The sequence below is a fragment of the Sander vitreus genome, chromosome 5 (genome assembly GCF_031162955.1).
Source record: "Sander vitreus isolate 19-12246 chromosome 5, sanVit1, whole genome shotgun sequence".
Classification (NCBI taxonomy): domain Eukaryota; kingdom Metazoa; phylum Chordata; class Actinopteri; order Perciformes; family Percidae; genus Sander; species Sander vitreus.
In genome coordinates, this window is record NC_135859.1 from 29,999,234 (window position 1) to 30,018,812 (window position 19,579).

Here is a 19,579-nt window from a genome sequence, read left to right on the forward strand (position 1 = left end):
AGCGACTGAGGAAAAACTCTTTACAGTCGTTTCTGTGCACTCTCTGTGGAACTAAAATGTTCCTTGATTTGGGAGATTATTGTGTTTCAAAGAAATACTGATTGCTAAACGAAATATCAGTAATAGTGATATAAAGGGTAACTTCACACTGAGATGATGACTTCTCATCTTTGTGAAAAGTATTTTACATTCAGTTAAAGAGATGTCGCTACTGCAAAAGTGTATTTCGTTCAGTTAGTGAACACATCTCCACTTTGAGCTCGTTGGTTTTTCCTGTGACTATTGATCCTCGGGTGCTTTTTTCAAGTATGTGATTTGATAAAAAACATTTTTTTCACAAGTGCTGCCATTTTGTGCCTCCTCACTGCGTGAGTTATCATTGAAAACGGTTATCTGTATGCACTCTTATAGGCATTTTCAAAGGTACAGCTTCTCACAAGTGTGGGTTCTTCTCACGTGAGCATTCAATTCATTGTTGCATCTGAAATCTTTCCCACGTTTTACAAGTATACAGCTTCTCACCTGTGTGGATTCTCATGTGCCTCATCAATGCTGAGGGGTCAGAGAATCTTCACTCACAGGTCATGCAAAGGTACGGCTTCTCGCCTGTGTGGGTTCTCATGTGGACTTTCAAGACGCTGTCATGTAGGAAAACTTTTCCACGTTTTTGCAAGAATATGGCTTCTCGCCTGTATGGATTTTCATGTGGGCTTTCAAGACACAATCATATACAAAACCTTTTCCATGTTTGGCAAGAATGTAACTTCTCGCCTGTATGGGTTGATGTATGGTAGGCCTACTTTAATGATGATTTTTGGTTGAACTCTTTCCCACATGTTTTGCAAGAATACGGCTTCTCACCCGTGTGGATTCTCATGTGGATATTCAAAATATCCCTACGTTTGCAATCTTTCCCACGTTTTATAAATATTATTATTTTTTCTCATTTCTGTGAGATTCAATTTCCGTTTAGTCTTTTCTTTTGTCTTTATAGTCATTTAACAATGTATACATTCATATGACATCCCTGCAGAATACATAACTTGATCCCATGGTTGTCCTGAAAAAAAGATGTCTATAACTTGATTGTGTATAACAGGGCTGAGGTTATACAGGCATTATTACACAAGGAGACCAGGTGACCCAAAGATTGGAAAAAATTGCTTAGACCGGACATGATGTATGTGACAAACTATGTCTGGGAGCAAAACTACACCAGCTAAAACATCAGCTAATCTGATTTTTTATACAGATTAAATAAACTATGGAAAACTTTTCATGCCTGAACCTTAAAACAAACAAAAAAACACTTTAATCCTTGATGATGACAAAGGTCAAGTTAAAGACAATAAATCAGTTGCTTTACTTTTGAAGAAAAACTTTCATAAAAACTACTCAGGTATGACACCAAAGTGTCACTATCACTTGCTGAGGTAGCTGTGGTTTGTGGTTTCTATTGCTCAAACCAAACCACCCACACAGCAGCTTTGATTGAATATGCTTTCATGTGTAAATGAGAACTGCTGTCACCTAGTGTCGCATACTTGAAATCACAATGTTAATGAGTCAAATTATTAAGATCTAAGCTGGAGGTAACTTTAGGAAGTCAAGTGTCCCCTTGCTAGGGAACTTTAGGAACTCACAAAAACACACTTAATACTTGACAAAAAATGCATTTCAGGTTGAGGTTGAAATAACATCGTGCAATGTATTAAAGATAGCCTACTTCAGTCACTAGAATAAGTATAATCTTCACCATCCAACATATTGGGAGAAGTTGTTAAACAAGTGCTTCTTTGAAAAATGCATGTAACCCACACTCAAGCAAATGAAAGATGGGTTCCTACGATGCCATAAGCTTATTGCTGCATAGTTATTTAAATTCAAATATGGTACACATGTTTTGGCCATCTTTGGGCCCCAATCACTGCAAATGCGATGCAAAAATGTCTGGACAATTTTTTTTTTTTTTTTACTCATTATTCATTAGCTGGTCACTGACTCACATGCAAGTTCATTCAAATGTTGTGCACCCAACACATAAGAAAGTGCAGCAAGTTTCAAATAATTTATACAGTAAGTGTTTACTGGGTATTGTGTTTCAAAGCTGCCAACAGGAGTTCAGGACATCTACCCTTTAACTAAAAGTCAATTGATAAAATTCATTGTGTTGTTTACTGTAAATAAATGAGCTCAATGTGTAATAAAGTGTTATTGGACTGTTTTTATTGCTCTCCTTTTACTTTGTATCTATTTCAATACTATTTTTGTCACTCTTTTTTTTTTTTTTTTACAATATCCTCTGCAATCAATGCAACAATTTTCAAGGAGAATTAAATAATAATAACATTTCTTTCGCACCCTTATACCCTATATATGTAAAAAAAAAAAAAAGTTTGTGTCTTTGTTTTGCAGAAATCAAGTCATATTTACTGTTCAAGTTTGTCATCTCTTTCTGTAATCAACAACTAGCCTACACAAAAAAAAACGAGGGAGAAACAAGAAACGGGTGATGGCAACATGTGCACTACTACTGAACAACAATCAACATTACTAGTACAGAACTACATTTTATGGTGTACAGCAAAACATAGTTATTCCAGGATATTCATACAACTTTAAACAATACATATTTGTATGAGCTTAGGGAGTAAAACATAATGCTACAAAAAAGGGAAAGCCAAAATAAACAGAATAAAAAGGATGTCATAACTTATAATTGTGATTTATCCTGTTAGTTCTAATATAAGAGAGAAGGTTAATTCAATAAGCATGCCCCTTAAACCCATTTAAGCAGCATCAGGTGTATTGCCAAGTTACACATACAAGCGTTCTCTTAATACATCCATGCATACAAGGAACTTGCCTTGGTGTTTTGGTGCCTAACGATATAAGAAACAAAATCATAGAATAGAAAAATCTACATAATAAAAAATGAAGAAATAGCGTATATGTTCAATATATCTGTTTTAGTGTCTTCTTCCATTTATCCGACAGATGTCAGGTTTGTCTTTCAGATGTGGCCTCAGTTGGGGCTGAGAAGAGGATGCTGTTTGGAGGAAAAATCAGCGCTGGGACGAGCTTGGTTTATTTGGATGTGGAAAGATGGCTACCAGAAGGGACGAAAGGAAGCAGTGACCACTTTCGGAGTAAAGCATCGTCTGTGACATATGGATATGCACGGAGTGTTACACGTAACTGAGATATTGGGGGGTTATCAACGACTTTCTAGCCTTTTCCTGCTTACTGGTAAGTGGATTACGGATACACGAAAGACAGTGGTCTCTGGAGTGGCTAGCTAGCACTGCGCTGTTAGCATGCGAGTTAGCTAACAGACAGGAATGTGCATTTCGGCTCGCGTTAACGGTTAGTTTTCAACTATAGCAGCGTTAAAGCTAGTGTTAGCATGTCAGCAGTAACGTCCAGAAATACAGTGCGTATGCAGAACTAATATTGAAACACAAACTAGCTTTTTTATTTGCAATGTATTTATTAAAGGCCAACGTCACCGTTTAGCTTGATAGTGTTGTCGTTCAGATGCTGCGATGCTAGTCCGATCAGCTGGTCGTTAGCTTACTGACGGTGGTGTTGTAAGCTACATTACAGGTTTGCTGCTGTGTTGTGTTTTCATTTGTGGTGCTTGAATAAATCTGTATAAAACAGTCACTGGAAAAAAAACATGAGACGCAGACCGGTGTAAGTTAGGGACATAGCTACAGTTTGTGGCGTTGGCTAGATTTATTAACGTTACTCAACATTATATTGTGGGCTAAGCAGGGTTGCTGTAACGTTACGACTGGCCAGTAATAGCCAATGTCTGCTGATATCAAAGTCGCCATGACTGGCATATTTAGTGCGATTACCCCGGGCCATGGATTCTACTGTACGCCTGATGTGCAATTTAAATCACCTGTGTGTGGCCAGTGCATTCCTGATTACATGGCTGACTGCCTGGCTGTCTGTACAGTACCTAACCACCCAACAGCAGCTCAGTCTGGCTTGCAGACTGGGACTAAATGTGTACTATGGTGGAACTGATGTGATCACAAACTTGTGTCATGTCTTACAGTGTTTACTGTGTCCAATGGCAGTGTGTGTGTTGAGCTACCAGATAAACACAGCTTACACAAGATAGAGATGGTTTTACTGCTGCAGGATTTGTTCTTATAGTAATTTTAGAAGATGCCCCTTTTTTCTTTTTAGACGCTATTGGTGTCAAAGTAACTGATGTAATGCAAAAAGATAACAAACGTAGTTGATATAGTACAGATCAATCGAGAAGCATACAGTCCAAAGCATCAAAGGGTCTGTTTTGTGTCGCATACTTAAATTTATTTGGGGGAATACCTTACATAAATACAATATAACTTTTAGTGAAATATTGTGTAGCACGTCTTCATTTGTCATTTTTGCAATCCAGCCTATCCAGGCATTAATGATGCCTTTCCCCATGGTGTAATAACTGCTATGAACCCAGTGCCTGATGGAACAGAATCCATATGATTGTCTACCCAGAAGACTGTGGACAGACCTATCCAGCCACAGCTAACATTTACCTGCTTTTCACCTTGGTAGACCATATCATGAGTGAGATGTGTTTTTTATGTCCAGGATCAGGTTGTTTAATTGGGTCTGAGATGCTGTACTGCCACAACGGCTGTGGGTAACATCTTCATCTTTTTAAATTACGTACCTGTTTCCCCTTAATAATTCACACTGGCATCTTATTTGACAAACTATTCAGTCACACTTGGTAGCAATGTCATAGATGTAACACGCAGCTCAATTGTTTGTCATGGTTGTCTCGTCCTTTTTTAAGGTTTCCCCTGCAAAAAAACCATCATGCCCACTCTTAACTCTAACTTTTTAACCACACAGACACAATAATTATAACAATAATTATTTGTATAGTAATTTCCTTCCAACAAGTTTCAAAACAAGGCCTTAAAAACACCCCTCAATACAGAAACTGAATATTATGAGCTTCATGGGCTTGACCAAACTGTTATTTACTGCAGGGCTATGGCATTGTAAGAACCTAATGCAGGTTTTGTCTGTCCCAAAGAATAAAATATAGAGGGTTTTAGCAGACAATTCAAGTAATTAAAACCGCACAATGACTACAGACAATCAGCATTATGTAAGAAAAAAATGCCCTTTTTAAAATATTTATGTCATGATGAAGTCTAGAATTTTTTTTTTTAACAAAATGGGCACTTTCATAAAGTTCAACATAGCTATTAAAAACTGTATTTCTAAATTACAAATTAATTTGATTAAATCATTAGATGATCCATACATGTTTGTGGCTACCTGTACATTTGTGTTCAGACTCCTGGCTTAGAAACCATTGGGTTGACCAACCTAAATTGTTGCTGAACATAATCAAGCTGTTGCATTGGATGGCTGAAAAAATCCAAGCCATCTTGATGTTTAGATTGTCAGGGATAATGAAGATGTTGTAGTTATTCCATTTCAGTATATTTGTCCATATTAACTAATAATAATTAGGCATTCCAACCCTACCACTTCAAAGAGAAACAGTACCTACGTAGACTGAGAAATAAATGGCAGCAACCACCAAAATGAATGTAACTACAGACTGTTTACACTATCAACCACCTTTGTCCTAATCTAATATAAAAACCTGATTAGTTAAAGTAGCTGTTGACGTGTGGGCTACACAAATTGTTTCTTTCTGCACACAGGGCCCTGTGTGTTTGTGTTTTGAGCAGGATGCTCTGACTGTATGTACTGTATGTTAGCTGCAGCCCTAACAAAAAATAAATAAAATGTTTAATACAAATTAAATAGATTACTCCATGTCACTCACCACCCTTCATGCTTTCAAATAAGCAAAGCCGTGACTAGGCCTAATTAATGAATAACCAATAAACTAAATCACATTTATTAGGGGTGGGAAACACCAGAGGCCTCATGATACGGTATCATCACAATACTTTGTATTGTCACGATACGATATTATAGCAATTTTAAACATATTGCAATATTCTGTGATGTATTGCATTTTTTCCAGCTTCAAGTTATGTCCCCAAAAGGGAACTGTTGTTATCTAAAAAGATACATTTCTCTGTTTGTTCATCTCACTTCAATTTTATTGCTGCAAAATGTCAAGCGGACAAACTGACCAACACTACGTCTGTGTATTGATACAGTATTGCCACAGAAAATATGGTGATACTATGCTGTATAGATTTTTTCCCCCCCTGACATTTATGGGAAAACGCATACGTGTACATACTTTGATCCCCAGTGAAATAAATGTTTCACATTTTCACACACTGTTGTGTTTTACACACTTTGTTTCGTTGACAAGCTTGTCCAAACAGTGAGATCCAGCCCTCCACTCTTCATGTTGTTTACAATGAAAACACTTTTTCATTTGACTGATCTTATGTTCTAATTCCCCCAAATGAACATCAAGCCTTAACTCCTAACATATGACAGTAAAAAAACACAATATCCGGCATCCTCTAATAGCTGATCTTTGCTGCCAGTTGATGTCATCGCCTGTGGTACTAACAGTGACATATTGGCACATATTTTTACTGTTAGGGGACTCTTAATCTGGACATAAAAATCTCAATTTTACTTTTTTATGATCAGAGGACTCTGGATATGCTGCAAAAAAGCAATAATGTCACATGAACATTCTCATGAACTATTGGACAAAATGACGACATCTAGCTAGTTTGTGAAAGCCAAATATTCAATCCATAAACATCCAAATCATTACGATATTATTTTTCACACTGCAACAATCAATGGTTGAGTTCTCATTTTGCTGTGATTTACTGAGATTACTCAATACTTGCTGGTAGTTTGTGAGACAAAGTGAAGTCATTACTGTAGCCTCAGGGCCTTTCCTTCTTCTGCTTTTCTCCCACTGTGCTTTCAGTGCTAACATGCATCGAAACTATGAAACTCACAGTTGCGATGTGACTTAATTAACATTAATTGTCTCTACATCTACAGCTGTAGTTTTCTTTGTCATTTGCATATATTTTTATTTCTTCTATTTTTCTTTTGCAATTTGTTGCCCGGTGCGATACAGTAGTCCAGTGAGTGAGTGAGTTGACAGAAATGCATGGTGCATAGTATACAAAAAACAATGAAAAGGAAATAAACAATAAAGCAAAGTACTGCAACAGACAAGAACGTAAATATAGAATATACATATTTTTACATTTACAATAACGAATGTGTAAAAGACACTAAGTAACAAAATAAGATAAGGTTTTACTGTTCGGTGCAGGATGCGCAAAAAGTTAAAGGTGCCCCCCCCCCCCCACAAATCCTTCTTGTCCGTTATTGGCTGAACACTGGACCACGGTTTGTGTATGTTTGCATGGTCCAGGTAGGACCACTTTGTTTTTGTTGGCGTATGTGGACTAGAGATGTTCCGATACCAGTATCGGTATTGGCTCTGATACTGCCTAAAACGCTGGTATCGGTATCGGGAAGTACTGGAGTTTATACACCGATCCGATACCACGTAATAAAGCCCTAAAGAAAATCTACGTTAAAGTAGTTTATTTATGTTGTTTTTCCGTTATAACTGACTGTCAAACTGCAGAATAAAAGAAAGTTCTGGGGCGTTCATTGTTCATGTTTCAGAAAGAGTTTAACCTGAGCCAGACTGACAACAAAGATAGAAATAATATCACATCCATACAGGGATAGTAGTATACAGCTGTTAAAACATAATAAAATTTATGACACACTGTCATAATGTATGTGCATTATCGTGATGACCCACTTGCTTGAAGAGGTTCTATCTGAGAAGTTGCAGTAAATGTTGTGGATGATTAGGAACAAAAGTAAACAACTGTTCGTTGTCGGTGCTACGACAACATTGTGAGTGTTTCACCTGAGGGGCAAATTGGAAATATAAACAACTTGTGGATTGCAAATAAACACAGCGGTTCTCACAAAATGAATGAATTAGTAGAGACTAATGTACACAGCCAAACCAAGATTACCTGCCGAGATTATAGTTTTATATGCATTTCCATCTCTGTGGAGCAGCAATGTGTATTCTGTGCTTTGTGAGGTGCTGGTTATTAAGTACAGCCACATAGCTATATCAACATTGTGTGGATAATGCAGCACAAGGCCAATGCTAATTTCCCCTTCAATGCACCGAGTAAGCTTTCTCAGGCGATGTAAAATGTGCCACATAGAAAGACACTGCATGATGTTGTGTGTGTGGTGTTTATCACTAAAGATTCCATGTCAGACACCCGACTTCAGTTGCAGTTTACCAGTTGTAGTCTTCCTTGAGAAGATCAGCGTGCAGTCATAAACCAGGAGAGAATAATTCTTAATTAGCCTCCAGGGAAATGGCCTGCACGTCATGAAAGCCAGCAGAGCATTGAAATCAGTGTCAAGTACACACAAATATTGCATATGTACTTTGTGTATATGTACTGAATGTTTGTAATAAACACAAACATACACATACATACAGTATTTCTGTGCTCATCTGCTGCACAAGTTAGATATCGGAGTTAATTCACTCATCCTGGTAAATGTCAACACATCTAACAAAAAGACCAAAACCAACAACGAATTGGTCTGAAAATTGTTGCCTGTGTAGCCAAAGGCTGATATGTTATTCCTCTGCGCCACATTACACTACATTGTTGTCCAACTAAACTTTCAACAACACATCAATGAGCCACACCAGTGCACTGAATGTTATATTCCTTAAAATGGTATGAAGTAAAGGGAGTATCATTCTACTATATGTGTTTGAACTGATTATGTCAGAGGATAGATCATATTTGAAACCGGAGTAATGATTTATTTACTGTATGTTGTAATGGTAGTGGTGTTTCACTGAACAGATTGAAGGAGCTATATTTTCCCAGCTCTGTTTATTGCTGTAGTTTAATTGGCTGTGATTTTCACAGACTTTGCTCCACCCGGCACAGGATGGTAATAACTGTTGGGACTCCAATGCTTGAGATCACATGTGTGGTTTATGGTTATTAGTGTTAATCAACAAATCTATTTCACTGAGTTATTCATAAACATTTTGAATTGTATTGTCAAGTTCCCACATACTGAATGGAAAAATTGTAATGCATGATTCGTAGCTGTCAAGTTGGCATAATGAGTGCAGTTTTAGGCAGAGAAGAGCTCAAATCACATCCTAACTGTAGAGTGATTTCAAGTTTCTGAGAACCCCCTCAGGCTCTTATAACACAACAGGTCTCCCTGGCTACAGTTAAGCTTCTGGTACTGCAGATTGTTTCACTTTCCAGTGTATATTCAACCTTGCCGATGGTGGTATGTTGAGTAGGAGATTGCATAGCTGGCTTCATTCAGTGATGTGGAGGATCTGCTTCACCCACTGGCTTGATTTCCATATGGCCCAGTGTGCCCCCACTGGAAACCACACTTCAATGTCTTCGTGAAACAGAAGACTCAGTGGTTCTCAGGATGTTCCACTAGGGTCTTTAGGAGGGGGTTTCTTAACCTTGTTTATGGTTTTTAGTATGGCTGAATAATAAATCAGAATCACAAAATGGCCTACTGCAATTTTCAAAACGCAGGATATCATATTCTACAAACGTTAAACATATATATTGGTGTTTGGTACAGATCTCCGCAAAAATCACACCACAATAATTTGTATTTCAATGAAAATGAGAATAATGCTGTAATTGAGATGTGTCTTGCAATTAAAATATACTTTGCAATATTAGAGAGAATGATATTTGATCAACATAATCACAATTAAATATTGTCCACTCTAGTTTTTAATTCAAGATGGAGAAACAAAAGAACTGGAGAATCCTCCTGCTGGTATGGCAACATTTTGCTTTCCCTGTGTGTTGTGTAAACAAACGGTAAAGCTTGTGGGCTCCGACGGGACTTCATGGTGCATTCAGGTGCACCTCGTTAAACTTTAATAAGCACAAACTGTTGTTGTAAAGTACCCTTCTGTCGTCTATTGGGAGAAGAGTGCCTGCTAAAGAAAAAAATTTTTTAAATCAAAAATGTAATGGAATTGTGACCTTAAAGCACCCATATTATGCTCATTTTCAGGTTCATAATTGTATTTTAAGGTTGTACCAGAATAGGTTTGCATGGTTTAATTTTCAAAAAACATCATATTTTTGTTGTACTGCACAGCTCTCTCTCACTGCTGCAGATCCTCTTTTCAGCTGGTCTCTGTTTTAGCTACAGAGTGAGACCTCTTTTCTTCTTCTGTACTATCTTTGATTGCACTCGCACATGCGCAGTAGCTCAGATGTAGATCATATCAGCTAGCTAGCTCCATAGACCGTAAAAGAAAGGCTGTTTCTCCAACTTCGGTCAGTTACAAGGCAGGATTAACTGGGAGACTTCTAAATGAGGGCGAAGTAGTTCTTTTGTAGATTATGGTGAACTTGTGTGTGTTGTTGCAGTGCTTTGCTATTGAGAACGAGGTAGCAGGTGCTAACGTTTGCGGTTAGCCAGCTCGTTTCGGCTTGTGACGTCACAAGCCGTGCCGATTTTGAACAGCTCACCCAGAGACTGAAGGCAGGACACATTCAGAAACCGTATCTCACTCAAAACAGCGTGGATGGATTTTTTTCAAAGTTTGTATGTGTGTGGAAGCACCAGAGACACAAAAGAACACCCCAAATCCCAGAAAAAGTGTTTTTTTTTTCATAATATGGGCACTTTAAAAGTCAAAATGAATAATGGATTCAGAGAATCGTGACACCCCTTTTTAATTTATAATAAAAAATTCTCTCAAAATCCTCTCATAAATCCTCACATTTGAGAAGCTGGAACCAGAGAATGTTTAATTGATTAAGAGAAACAATAAATCCAAATAGTTTCAGATGAATTTTGCTGTCAGTCATGTAATCGATTAATTGTTTCAGCTATAGTATTTTTTTCCAAGAACATGGGATGGAGCTCAAAATAGATCACATAGAAATGATGATACATTATCAAATGTTACATTTTTTAAAAGATACATCAGATATCAATATGTCTTTTCTTGCAAGCCCTTTTGTTCATAAAATGCACACATGTAAGGTTGAGAGACTGCTCTAGTTAAAACTGTGTTTTTTTTTTACTCAACATAAGGCAAAGTTAATGTGAACTCACTGAGCCTGGATGTAAATAATGTCGCGTAAATCCCCATGAAATGATAATTAATGGTGCTTACTGCTGTGGATTATGCATGCCCCCCCTCCTTTTCTGGTATAAATGGTATGTTCCTCTTGCTGTGATGGCCATCCACTCCACCCTCCCCTCCTCTTCCTCTAAAGCCCTGCACACCCCACCCGGTGTCAGGGGGGGATCAGCTGTGCCAGTCCCGGCAGGCCACACACACACACACACACACACACACACACACACACACACACACACAGTACGCCGGCTGGCGAACAAAGCCCCTGGCACTGCCAATAAAGACAAACCATGCCTCCGTGCTTAGCCTCTCCTCTTTTCACGCCGCTGTGAAGGGAAGGCATAACACCATTCTCATCGCCTTTCCTTCTCAGAAAGACGCCAGTTTTCAGAGGAAGAGGTGTCGTCTTGATATAGTGGAATTTTTTTTGTCTTTTCTCCTGCTGATGAGTTGAGATGCTGGCAGAGCGCAGAGAGAACAGCAGGTAGGGAAAATCAAGAGTTGGGTGCTGAGCTTGTCTCCTCGGTGACCGGGAGTTTGTTTACTGTTATTGGCGAACCTGACCTTGGTGGACACAGTATAACATGTTCATTGTTATTATTGAGGTGTAAGCGCTGCTTCTCAGCATCTGTGCCAGACTCATTTACATGTATACTTAACATTAAAGCACTTTGGTAAATGTTTATATGCAGAGTGACGTAGCGCAGTCGTTTAATAAGCTTCGATTGTCATCATTACAGCCATTGAGCGCTGAGGGAACAGTCGGAGGTACTGTATGTATACCCTGATGTCTCTAGTGCCATCGTGCTGGATAAAAAAGAAGCAAGGGCTTGCTATGACTACATTTATCCTTACAACAAGTGTAAAGGTCAGAACAGTGTTGACGTGTTATTTTTTATACATTTGATAACTTTTGTGTAATGTTTAAGTCTTTTATATCAATGTTGCTGCAGTGCCACAGCATAGAACATCTTTATATATATATATAGCACGGTATGTAGTGAAATACACATTTTCAGAGAGTCACTGATTTTTGGTAAAACATCTAGTAGCAGGTGGTAATTTATTAACACAATTATTAATTCATGATGTTTAAATTGAATTAAGCATTTAAGTCCTGCTATTTCTTGCTCCTGGATTTCTTTTCTCACATTTTGGATTAATAAATGCCTCCTTTACAAACAAGAAGTGAATAGACTCGTGAGAAAAACAAAAGCTGAGGACTAGGCGTCTCTGATGGAACAGAAAGAAAAGAAACATTACAAAGACCCCTCTTTGGAAATAATAAAGAGAGCAAAATGTGAGAAACAGCCTGGCCCACATAAGACCACATTTTAACACCTTTGTCCAATTGGAAACTAATCATTGTTATTTGAAGGACAGACCTTCAGATTCTGTGAAAAGATTTCAATGGGTTTTTATAGCTCACCTTATGGTTAAACAATTATACATATGGACCACAAACATTGTTGCTGTACATACATTTAGAAAGGCAATTATATGCAAATCTGTAATGTCCATGGTTAAGTCTATGTGAAATATCAATATTATAGTTGTGATTAAAACGTGATTTAACAGGAGAATTCCTCCGACTGTTTCTAATATATTGTAATTGTATCATTTAGTTTTGTGACTATGATTGTTGACAGCTAGCAATTTTGAATGGGACCCACTTGTCATGGCGATCATTCAATGATATAACACGTTACTGAAAAAATATTGGTTAGGCAACATTGCTTTTGGTCTTTCAGTCACAATAGCTGCTGCACCGCAGCATTCCCCATTTATTGTGATAAATGTTTATCTGCCAAAACAGCTTGGAGGAGAGACACAGGTAGAATTCACCAGCATTTGGCTGGTGGCTGGTGGTAATAGCCCATGCTGATCACACCCCAGGCATTGTTTACTGAAGGCATAAATAGATATCCAGTGAGGATGCTGTCAATTCTGGTCCTGTCTGGACTTGTTTGGCATGAGATAACATCCTGCCCCTCTGGTTCTTGTTACACTCGTACAGGTCATGCATCTGCTGTTGATCAAATACATGCTTCAGTAGTTAGAAGCTGCTCTATTGTAGATTTGTCCCTCTAAATCTATGATACTTCAAGTACTTTTTTTTTAATTTATTTTTTTATTAGTGATGATTTTAAAATATCTTAAGGTGTCAGAAGATATTTTCTACTTCTTCTAGTGGCTTGTCAGTAAATAAAGAGAGGTATCTAATGGTAGGTGTCACAATGGCTTGCAGAGGAGACCGTTTATCACCCGTTGTCGAAATGTAGCAGCATTTGGCTGGAGGTTGGTGTGAATTCACCACCCTGCCTACATAGCCTTTTATTTTCTCTAAATTAGTTTGGTTTTATCTAACTCAAAGTCCTGTCAACCCATTTTCTTTCTTCTCTGGAGCTCCCCCAGCTTCCACCTCCCCCTGTAAACTGTCAGACAGGAGACATTTCTGTGATTACATCACTTTCTCCAGAGGAACAACCACACAAGCCTTTGAAGAGTTTGGCTTTTCCAGGGCACTGGCTGCCTTCATCTCCCAGGAGTTAGCGCTAACTCTGTGCGATGTTCATTGAAGCTGGCGTCCGCTTAAAGAGAATGCTTTGAAAAAGACTGGGGGGCCAAGAAAGCAAGCTCAGTTCCCACTGCATAGAGTTGACATTCCATTGATGCCATTGACTCATTTTCTTTGGTTCGGCCAAGACGAGATGTGGTTTGATGCAGTTTTTCCTTTAAACTGCCTTGGTTACGACTATAGCATAGCGGGATCAGAGATGAAGACAGTTTTTTTTTTCTTTCTGTCTAGTACTTGTTAAAGGATCATTAGGTTTTAATTGGTAATCACTTTGTATGATGACGGTGCTATGGGTTTGTAATCCTCATCAAAGCTACTATTTTAATGCTCTCCGTTAAGTCACTGCTCCCTGAGGTTGGTCGGGTATGTAGTGAGCTGTCTGCTTGCACCGGTTAACTGCTGGACATTCAAATTCACATCAGGGCAGGGAGATGAGTAATGGGCCAGCAAGGTATAAACTTGTTTGCTTATATCAGGATATTAAACATTTGGTGCCTCAGACAAAGCTGTATAAATGCAGTGTTGGAGATAATGTGGGCATCTTGTTTGTTCCTGGCGATGTTTCCAGATCTGAAATAAAAAAATGAATCATGTTAATTTAGAGCCACTTGAGATTCAGAACCGTAAAATCTACTTTATATGTTTTTATATCCAACACGTGTTTATGCAGAACCCCATATAACATCAACCAGTAAATATCAGTTGACTTGTTTATTGTATAGCTCTATATGACATACAATGTCTCAAAACACTTTTAAGGAAACAAGTAAAACCTTAGCAACTCTGTTATTATCCAGTGGAGTCAAATGAGAACAGATAGTGATTTAATACTGTTTTTGGGTGCATTGTACTTATATTTTCCCATTCATTCCTGAATATACAGTTATACACATCTGAGGTACATATGCAATTTTCAGTGTCAGAACGTTTGTTTTCACACCAGAATGGATATATGAAAGTTACCATCTTATCTGAGAATCAAATCCAAAACTAAATGTATCTTTCAGGTAAAGCTATACTCCTCCCTGAGAAACTAATCATGTAAAGCTGCACCAAGACAGTAATTTGTGCTCCCAAGTTAAACTTCCATGTCCCGTAGTTTCAGTTTTGACTGCATCTACTATAACAGCCTAGTGTGAAAGGGAGATACACACACTCTAAATGATGTGTCCTAGGCCTAGGTTTTATGACGCTTACCAAATAGGTGGAGTGAGTTGTAACTCTATATTTGCCTGCAGATCACTGCCTTTCCTTTTGTTGATTTTCCAGCTCAGCCTTATGCTGAGTCGTATGACATGTGTTTGCCCCAGTGTGTGGTCCCAGCCCTGCTGTGCTCCGACTCTACCATTCTCCCAGCGCTCTTGTCTGCTTCAGTGACTCTCTGTTACCTAGGGCCCAGTATAGCAGGGTCTGACATAATGGGTCTGACATAATCTGAGGTAAGGCTACATTATAGTATAAAAGCTTGATTACAGCTGAAAGGATTACCAGTTTATTACAAATTCTATTTTGAAGATAAAACGAAGGCCAACAGCGTCATTATTACAAACTGTCCTTTGTAAATATCCATTACAGTTCATAGACTGAATTTGTGATTCAATTTCCACCTTCCATACTTACTGTAGTTGTGAATGCACCGTTATCCTGTGAAATAATAGGTTTATTACTGACATTTTAGGTGTGCTTACTTTGAGTTTTTCTGGTAGCTAATTTAGCTGAACTGTGTTTACTACCTGTCTGTATTATTTTTGTGACCACAGTGTTATCATAATTGGAAGAAAATATGTCAAAGTCTATTAAAATAGGATCCAAAGTTTTCTCCCTGGAAGAGGTATTCTTTTTATCTGCAAAGAGAACAATCAAAGGTCAATCACTAGCTGAGCTAAACGACATAGATCCTGTTGTATCTCTTCTCGTTAATAATGCACTTACTAATTGATAAAACGGTTGCCTCATGGCAAAATTACCTTGCTGTGTGATGTAGCCCCACTGCTGGTAATTTCCCGGAAGCTTGATAGCCTAATATTTAATTTAATAAAAAAAGTTATGATTCCTTGTCACGCTAGTGGAGTCTAACTTGTGATTGTGGCTTTTCTGGTTGTTTTTATTTCATGGATACAAGCCTAGAGGCAGCAAATTATTGTATTATTTAAAAAAAAAATGTATGTGCGACAAAGACAGTGCACTTTATTTTGCATATTAGAAATCAATTTGTCAGTTGTCGTGTATACTGTACCTCCCCTTACCCCAGAATTGTCCAGGTTAGAATCAGGATCTATTTATTTTTTATTTTTAGTGACACCCACTGAAACAAATCCATGTCTCTAAAGTAGCTTCCACCGGTTTCCATCATTCCTGTCTGGTTTTTGTTACATAGTGAAACTTACAGTTTTAAACAATGACTCAGGAACTGGGCCCACTGGGCTGGATATTTTTAAACCAACCACAGACCAGCCGCTTCTGCTTTTGGAATCTCAATTTCTGACATCCAGCAAGATATTCTCCTTGACTCGCAGCTTTTCAACAGACTTCTCTGTGGCTCAGCCTGAGTTTCCATTTTAGCCAACAGCTCAAGACTGGCTTTTCTGCTGATGCTGCTGGAGCTACTACATCTTGATCTCTTCATAACCCAACTGCTGGTGTGTCAGCTCTGCCAAATGTGCAGTAGATCTGTGGCTTTTTCTGTGTCTCTCTGTATTACTACTACCAATGGTTCATTCATCTGTTTTATTTATGATATGGACTTTGTCACTTGCCATGGATTATTATGTTATGAGGGGGAAGGTATGGGTAAACACGATATGCGTGTGGACACAGAAAGGGGAAGGATGTTAGCAGTGCAAAGAGCTGAATTGGCTGCTTAGAATAGCTCTTCTCATCAGTGATGACATGCCAAAATAGTAATGAACCAGTACTTCCAGAAAATTATTCTTAATCTCAGGATAAATAATTGGTTCATATTAATGCGATGGTTACTTCTCATTGATGAGCTTCAATGAGCTTCCAAATTGTTTGATAGAATATATTGAATAGACAGTTTCTGGGAGAAACTCTCTAGGTCAGCTTATCCTATATGTGCTATTAGCACTCTGATAACAGTTTTAAGGTGGTGTTTGTTGATTATGAGCATTTCTAGTTGCCTTACATTAAAAGTCACAAAACAAAACCAAATGAATATTTAATTGCATGCCGACACATAAACAGCAGTAGCCATTCTAAGCATCTGCCCCGGATGCATCTGTTAATGACCAGTCCCACAGGAATAGTGCAGAAAAGTATTTTTTAACGTTTTAGATTCTAACTAAACCATTTAGAGTAAATGTAGTTCAAAGATGTAATATGCAGTGCTTCCCTCAAAACAATGTACAGACTAATGCAAAAGTAATCTCTCTCAATCTTCATTTTTGCCCTGTTTTTTTTTTTTAACCTTAAATATCTGAAATGTGCCTGTAGCATAATGAAGATTTACTGCTGTGTCTTTGAACTTTTTAAAATATATAATCTTTTTTGCTGCAGAGGTGGATTTTATCTCTTCAGAAATTAGTTCCGTTTACCTTCCATCTTTAGTTTTAGTGAGCATGCAGTAAAATGAGACTGCTTCAATTTACAATTGCTGCATCATCAGGCCTGTCACGGAAACAAAATGTGTCTGTGTGTGTCTGCAGCAGGCAGTGGTATAATTTTGTTGTTTTGGAAGGATATATATGGTAGGGCGTGCTCTAATGCCTTATCTCAGACAGGCAGACCTGGTGGTGAGTAAAAGCTGAATTGTGGAGTATATCGCTGCCAACACAGGCTGTTTTATAAATGTCAAACCCTGAGCCTTTCAGGTCTTGTCTCATTTGATGTCATCATGTGCCTAAAATGTGTCCGAGATTAACCCAACATGTTTGAAAGAAAATTGCATAAGAAAATACCAACAAATTGGCGAAAGAAACCTAAAACACTGACGTGACAGAACTAATTATGTAACTCAAAGCATGACTACGACAGTTACAAAGTAAAGCACTAACCAGGTAAAGGGGCTCAATCCCTTGAGAGAATGCATGCTAAAAACTTGTGCACACACGCATGGACAGGCATCTTTTGATAAAAGTGTACCAAATGGAATTGAGTGTTAGTTCACACAGAGGGCAGCCCTGCTGTGTGGGCAAAATGAGTTACTAAAGCCTTCAGTCTGGAGTCATTTTGTTAGTGCCACAGATGCCAAGTTCTTGTAAATCAGAATAACACTTGGAAGTGTCTTTGTAGTCGTCTGTCTCTGCCATCATGTTTCTTAACACGATCTTGCTGTCTTTTATGACAGTCCTTAAAGGAATGAGAGGGAAGAGTTGAATGTAGATGTGGGTTGTCAAGCTGCCAGTCGTGGCAAAGCAGACCTTGAACAAGAAGGCACTTGATAAAGGGCAGACCCTCTGGGAACATCGAATAAACAATCAACATCGTACTTAGGGATGTAACCGTATGAAAATGTTGACCAAATTTATCACGATTTTCGGTATTATCGCAGTATTCTTAAAAGTGTGTTCAATATGTTCAGAAAGCACTGATAGGCCTACATAAGCTGAAATAGCTTGAAAACGTGTAACAGTGTTTTTTATATTACAAAAATATAGGCAATAGGCTTGTAAAAACGATGAAAAAAGATGTCTGACTTTGAGATCCAGGAAGATTTATTTACAACTCCAACACGAAGTTAACTATGAAGTTGTATTTGACGTTACATGTGAAGTTGGATGTGGTTCTGAAATACAAACAAATAATAATGCACATTAATAAGCATCCGACTTACTATGAACATTATTTACCAAAACTAAATGTTATAGCCACCAGCATATAACAAGAAACAATACTAAGAATTACATTAATTTCTCTGTAATAATTCCACATCGAAGCAGAACACTTATTGAAATATGAATAAACGTAGCTTTAATGTTTACAGATAACAAGGCAGTAAAACCCATTACAGTTTAACAAGCTACAGAATAGTTTTAACTTACGTTCTGGGCTACACACATCACTTCAACAAGTCCGAAAACGGGAAAGGAATGATAAAGAAAAAAAGTCAGTTTACAGCTGCTGTATCTGTCCCCTTCTCCTGCCTGAGCGCGAGTGATTGGCAGGAGATCAAAGGGATGACTCTCGTCACATCATCTCAGGAGAGAGAGAGAGAGAGAGAGAGCAAGTGTTACTATGGCCCTTTTTACAAAGCTTTACAAGGCTGATAAATGTCCTGAGCGCTGTCATCTCCTCCTTCCGCCATGATTCCAACTTCAAGAAACGCACTGTAGGCTACGCAGTACGCTCGCGCGGCAACTTCAGGTTTCCACACCGTGGTAATCCACCGTGATAATGATGATATTTTAAATGAAAACGGTAATTGTTATCATCAACATTTTTCCCGTGGTTTACCGTTACACCGGTAATGGTTACATCCCCAATCGTAAAATAGTTATGAAACAGTAGCCAAAGTGTGGTCTACACCAGAACGGAACACCTGTGGGCTGTTGTTTGCATGAAGAGAAGAAAGGTATAGAGAAAGGAGGAGCGTCCTCTTGTCACATTTATCGAAATCATCTGTTGGGCATGAAGTCAAGTCTACAAACTACTTTAAAACATACCATAGCATCTCCAGCACTTGTGATGTCACACAACAGACGGAGAAGCTTGCCAAGAGTGAATTTGCCTGCTCAGAGGGGCTCTTACCCTGAGGGTGGCTGGTTTGAATCCAGATTTGTTTAGACTTCCCATCAGTGGCTTAGGAGAGGGAATGAAAACTTGAGCAAGGACTTTAGAGTGGAGCATGACGCTGCGTACCCATGCTTGAGAACATGTGGTCA

At 38.3% G+C, this 19,579-nt stretch overlaps 1 protein-coding gene across 1 annotated transcript in view; it reads left to right on the forward strand.

Moving 5' to 3' along the window:
- Positions 1–11,383: 11,383 nt before the first annotated feature.
- Positions 11,384–19,579, forward strand: part of wdfy3 (WD repeat and FYVE domain containing 3) — a 101,933-nt gene continuing 93,737 nt past the window's right edge. The window contains exon 1 of the mRNA XM_078251438.1: positions 11,384–11,645. Coding sequence (XP_078107564.1) covers positions 11,617–11,645 — 29 coding nt within the window. The 5' untranslated portion in view covers positions 11,384–11,616. The remainder of the gene's footprint in view (positions 11,646–19,579) is intronic.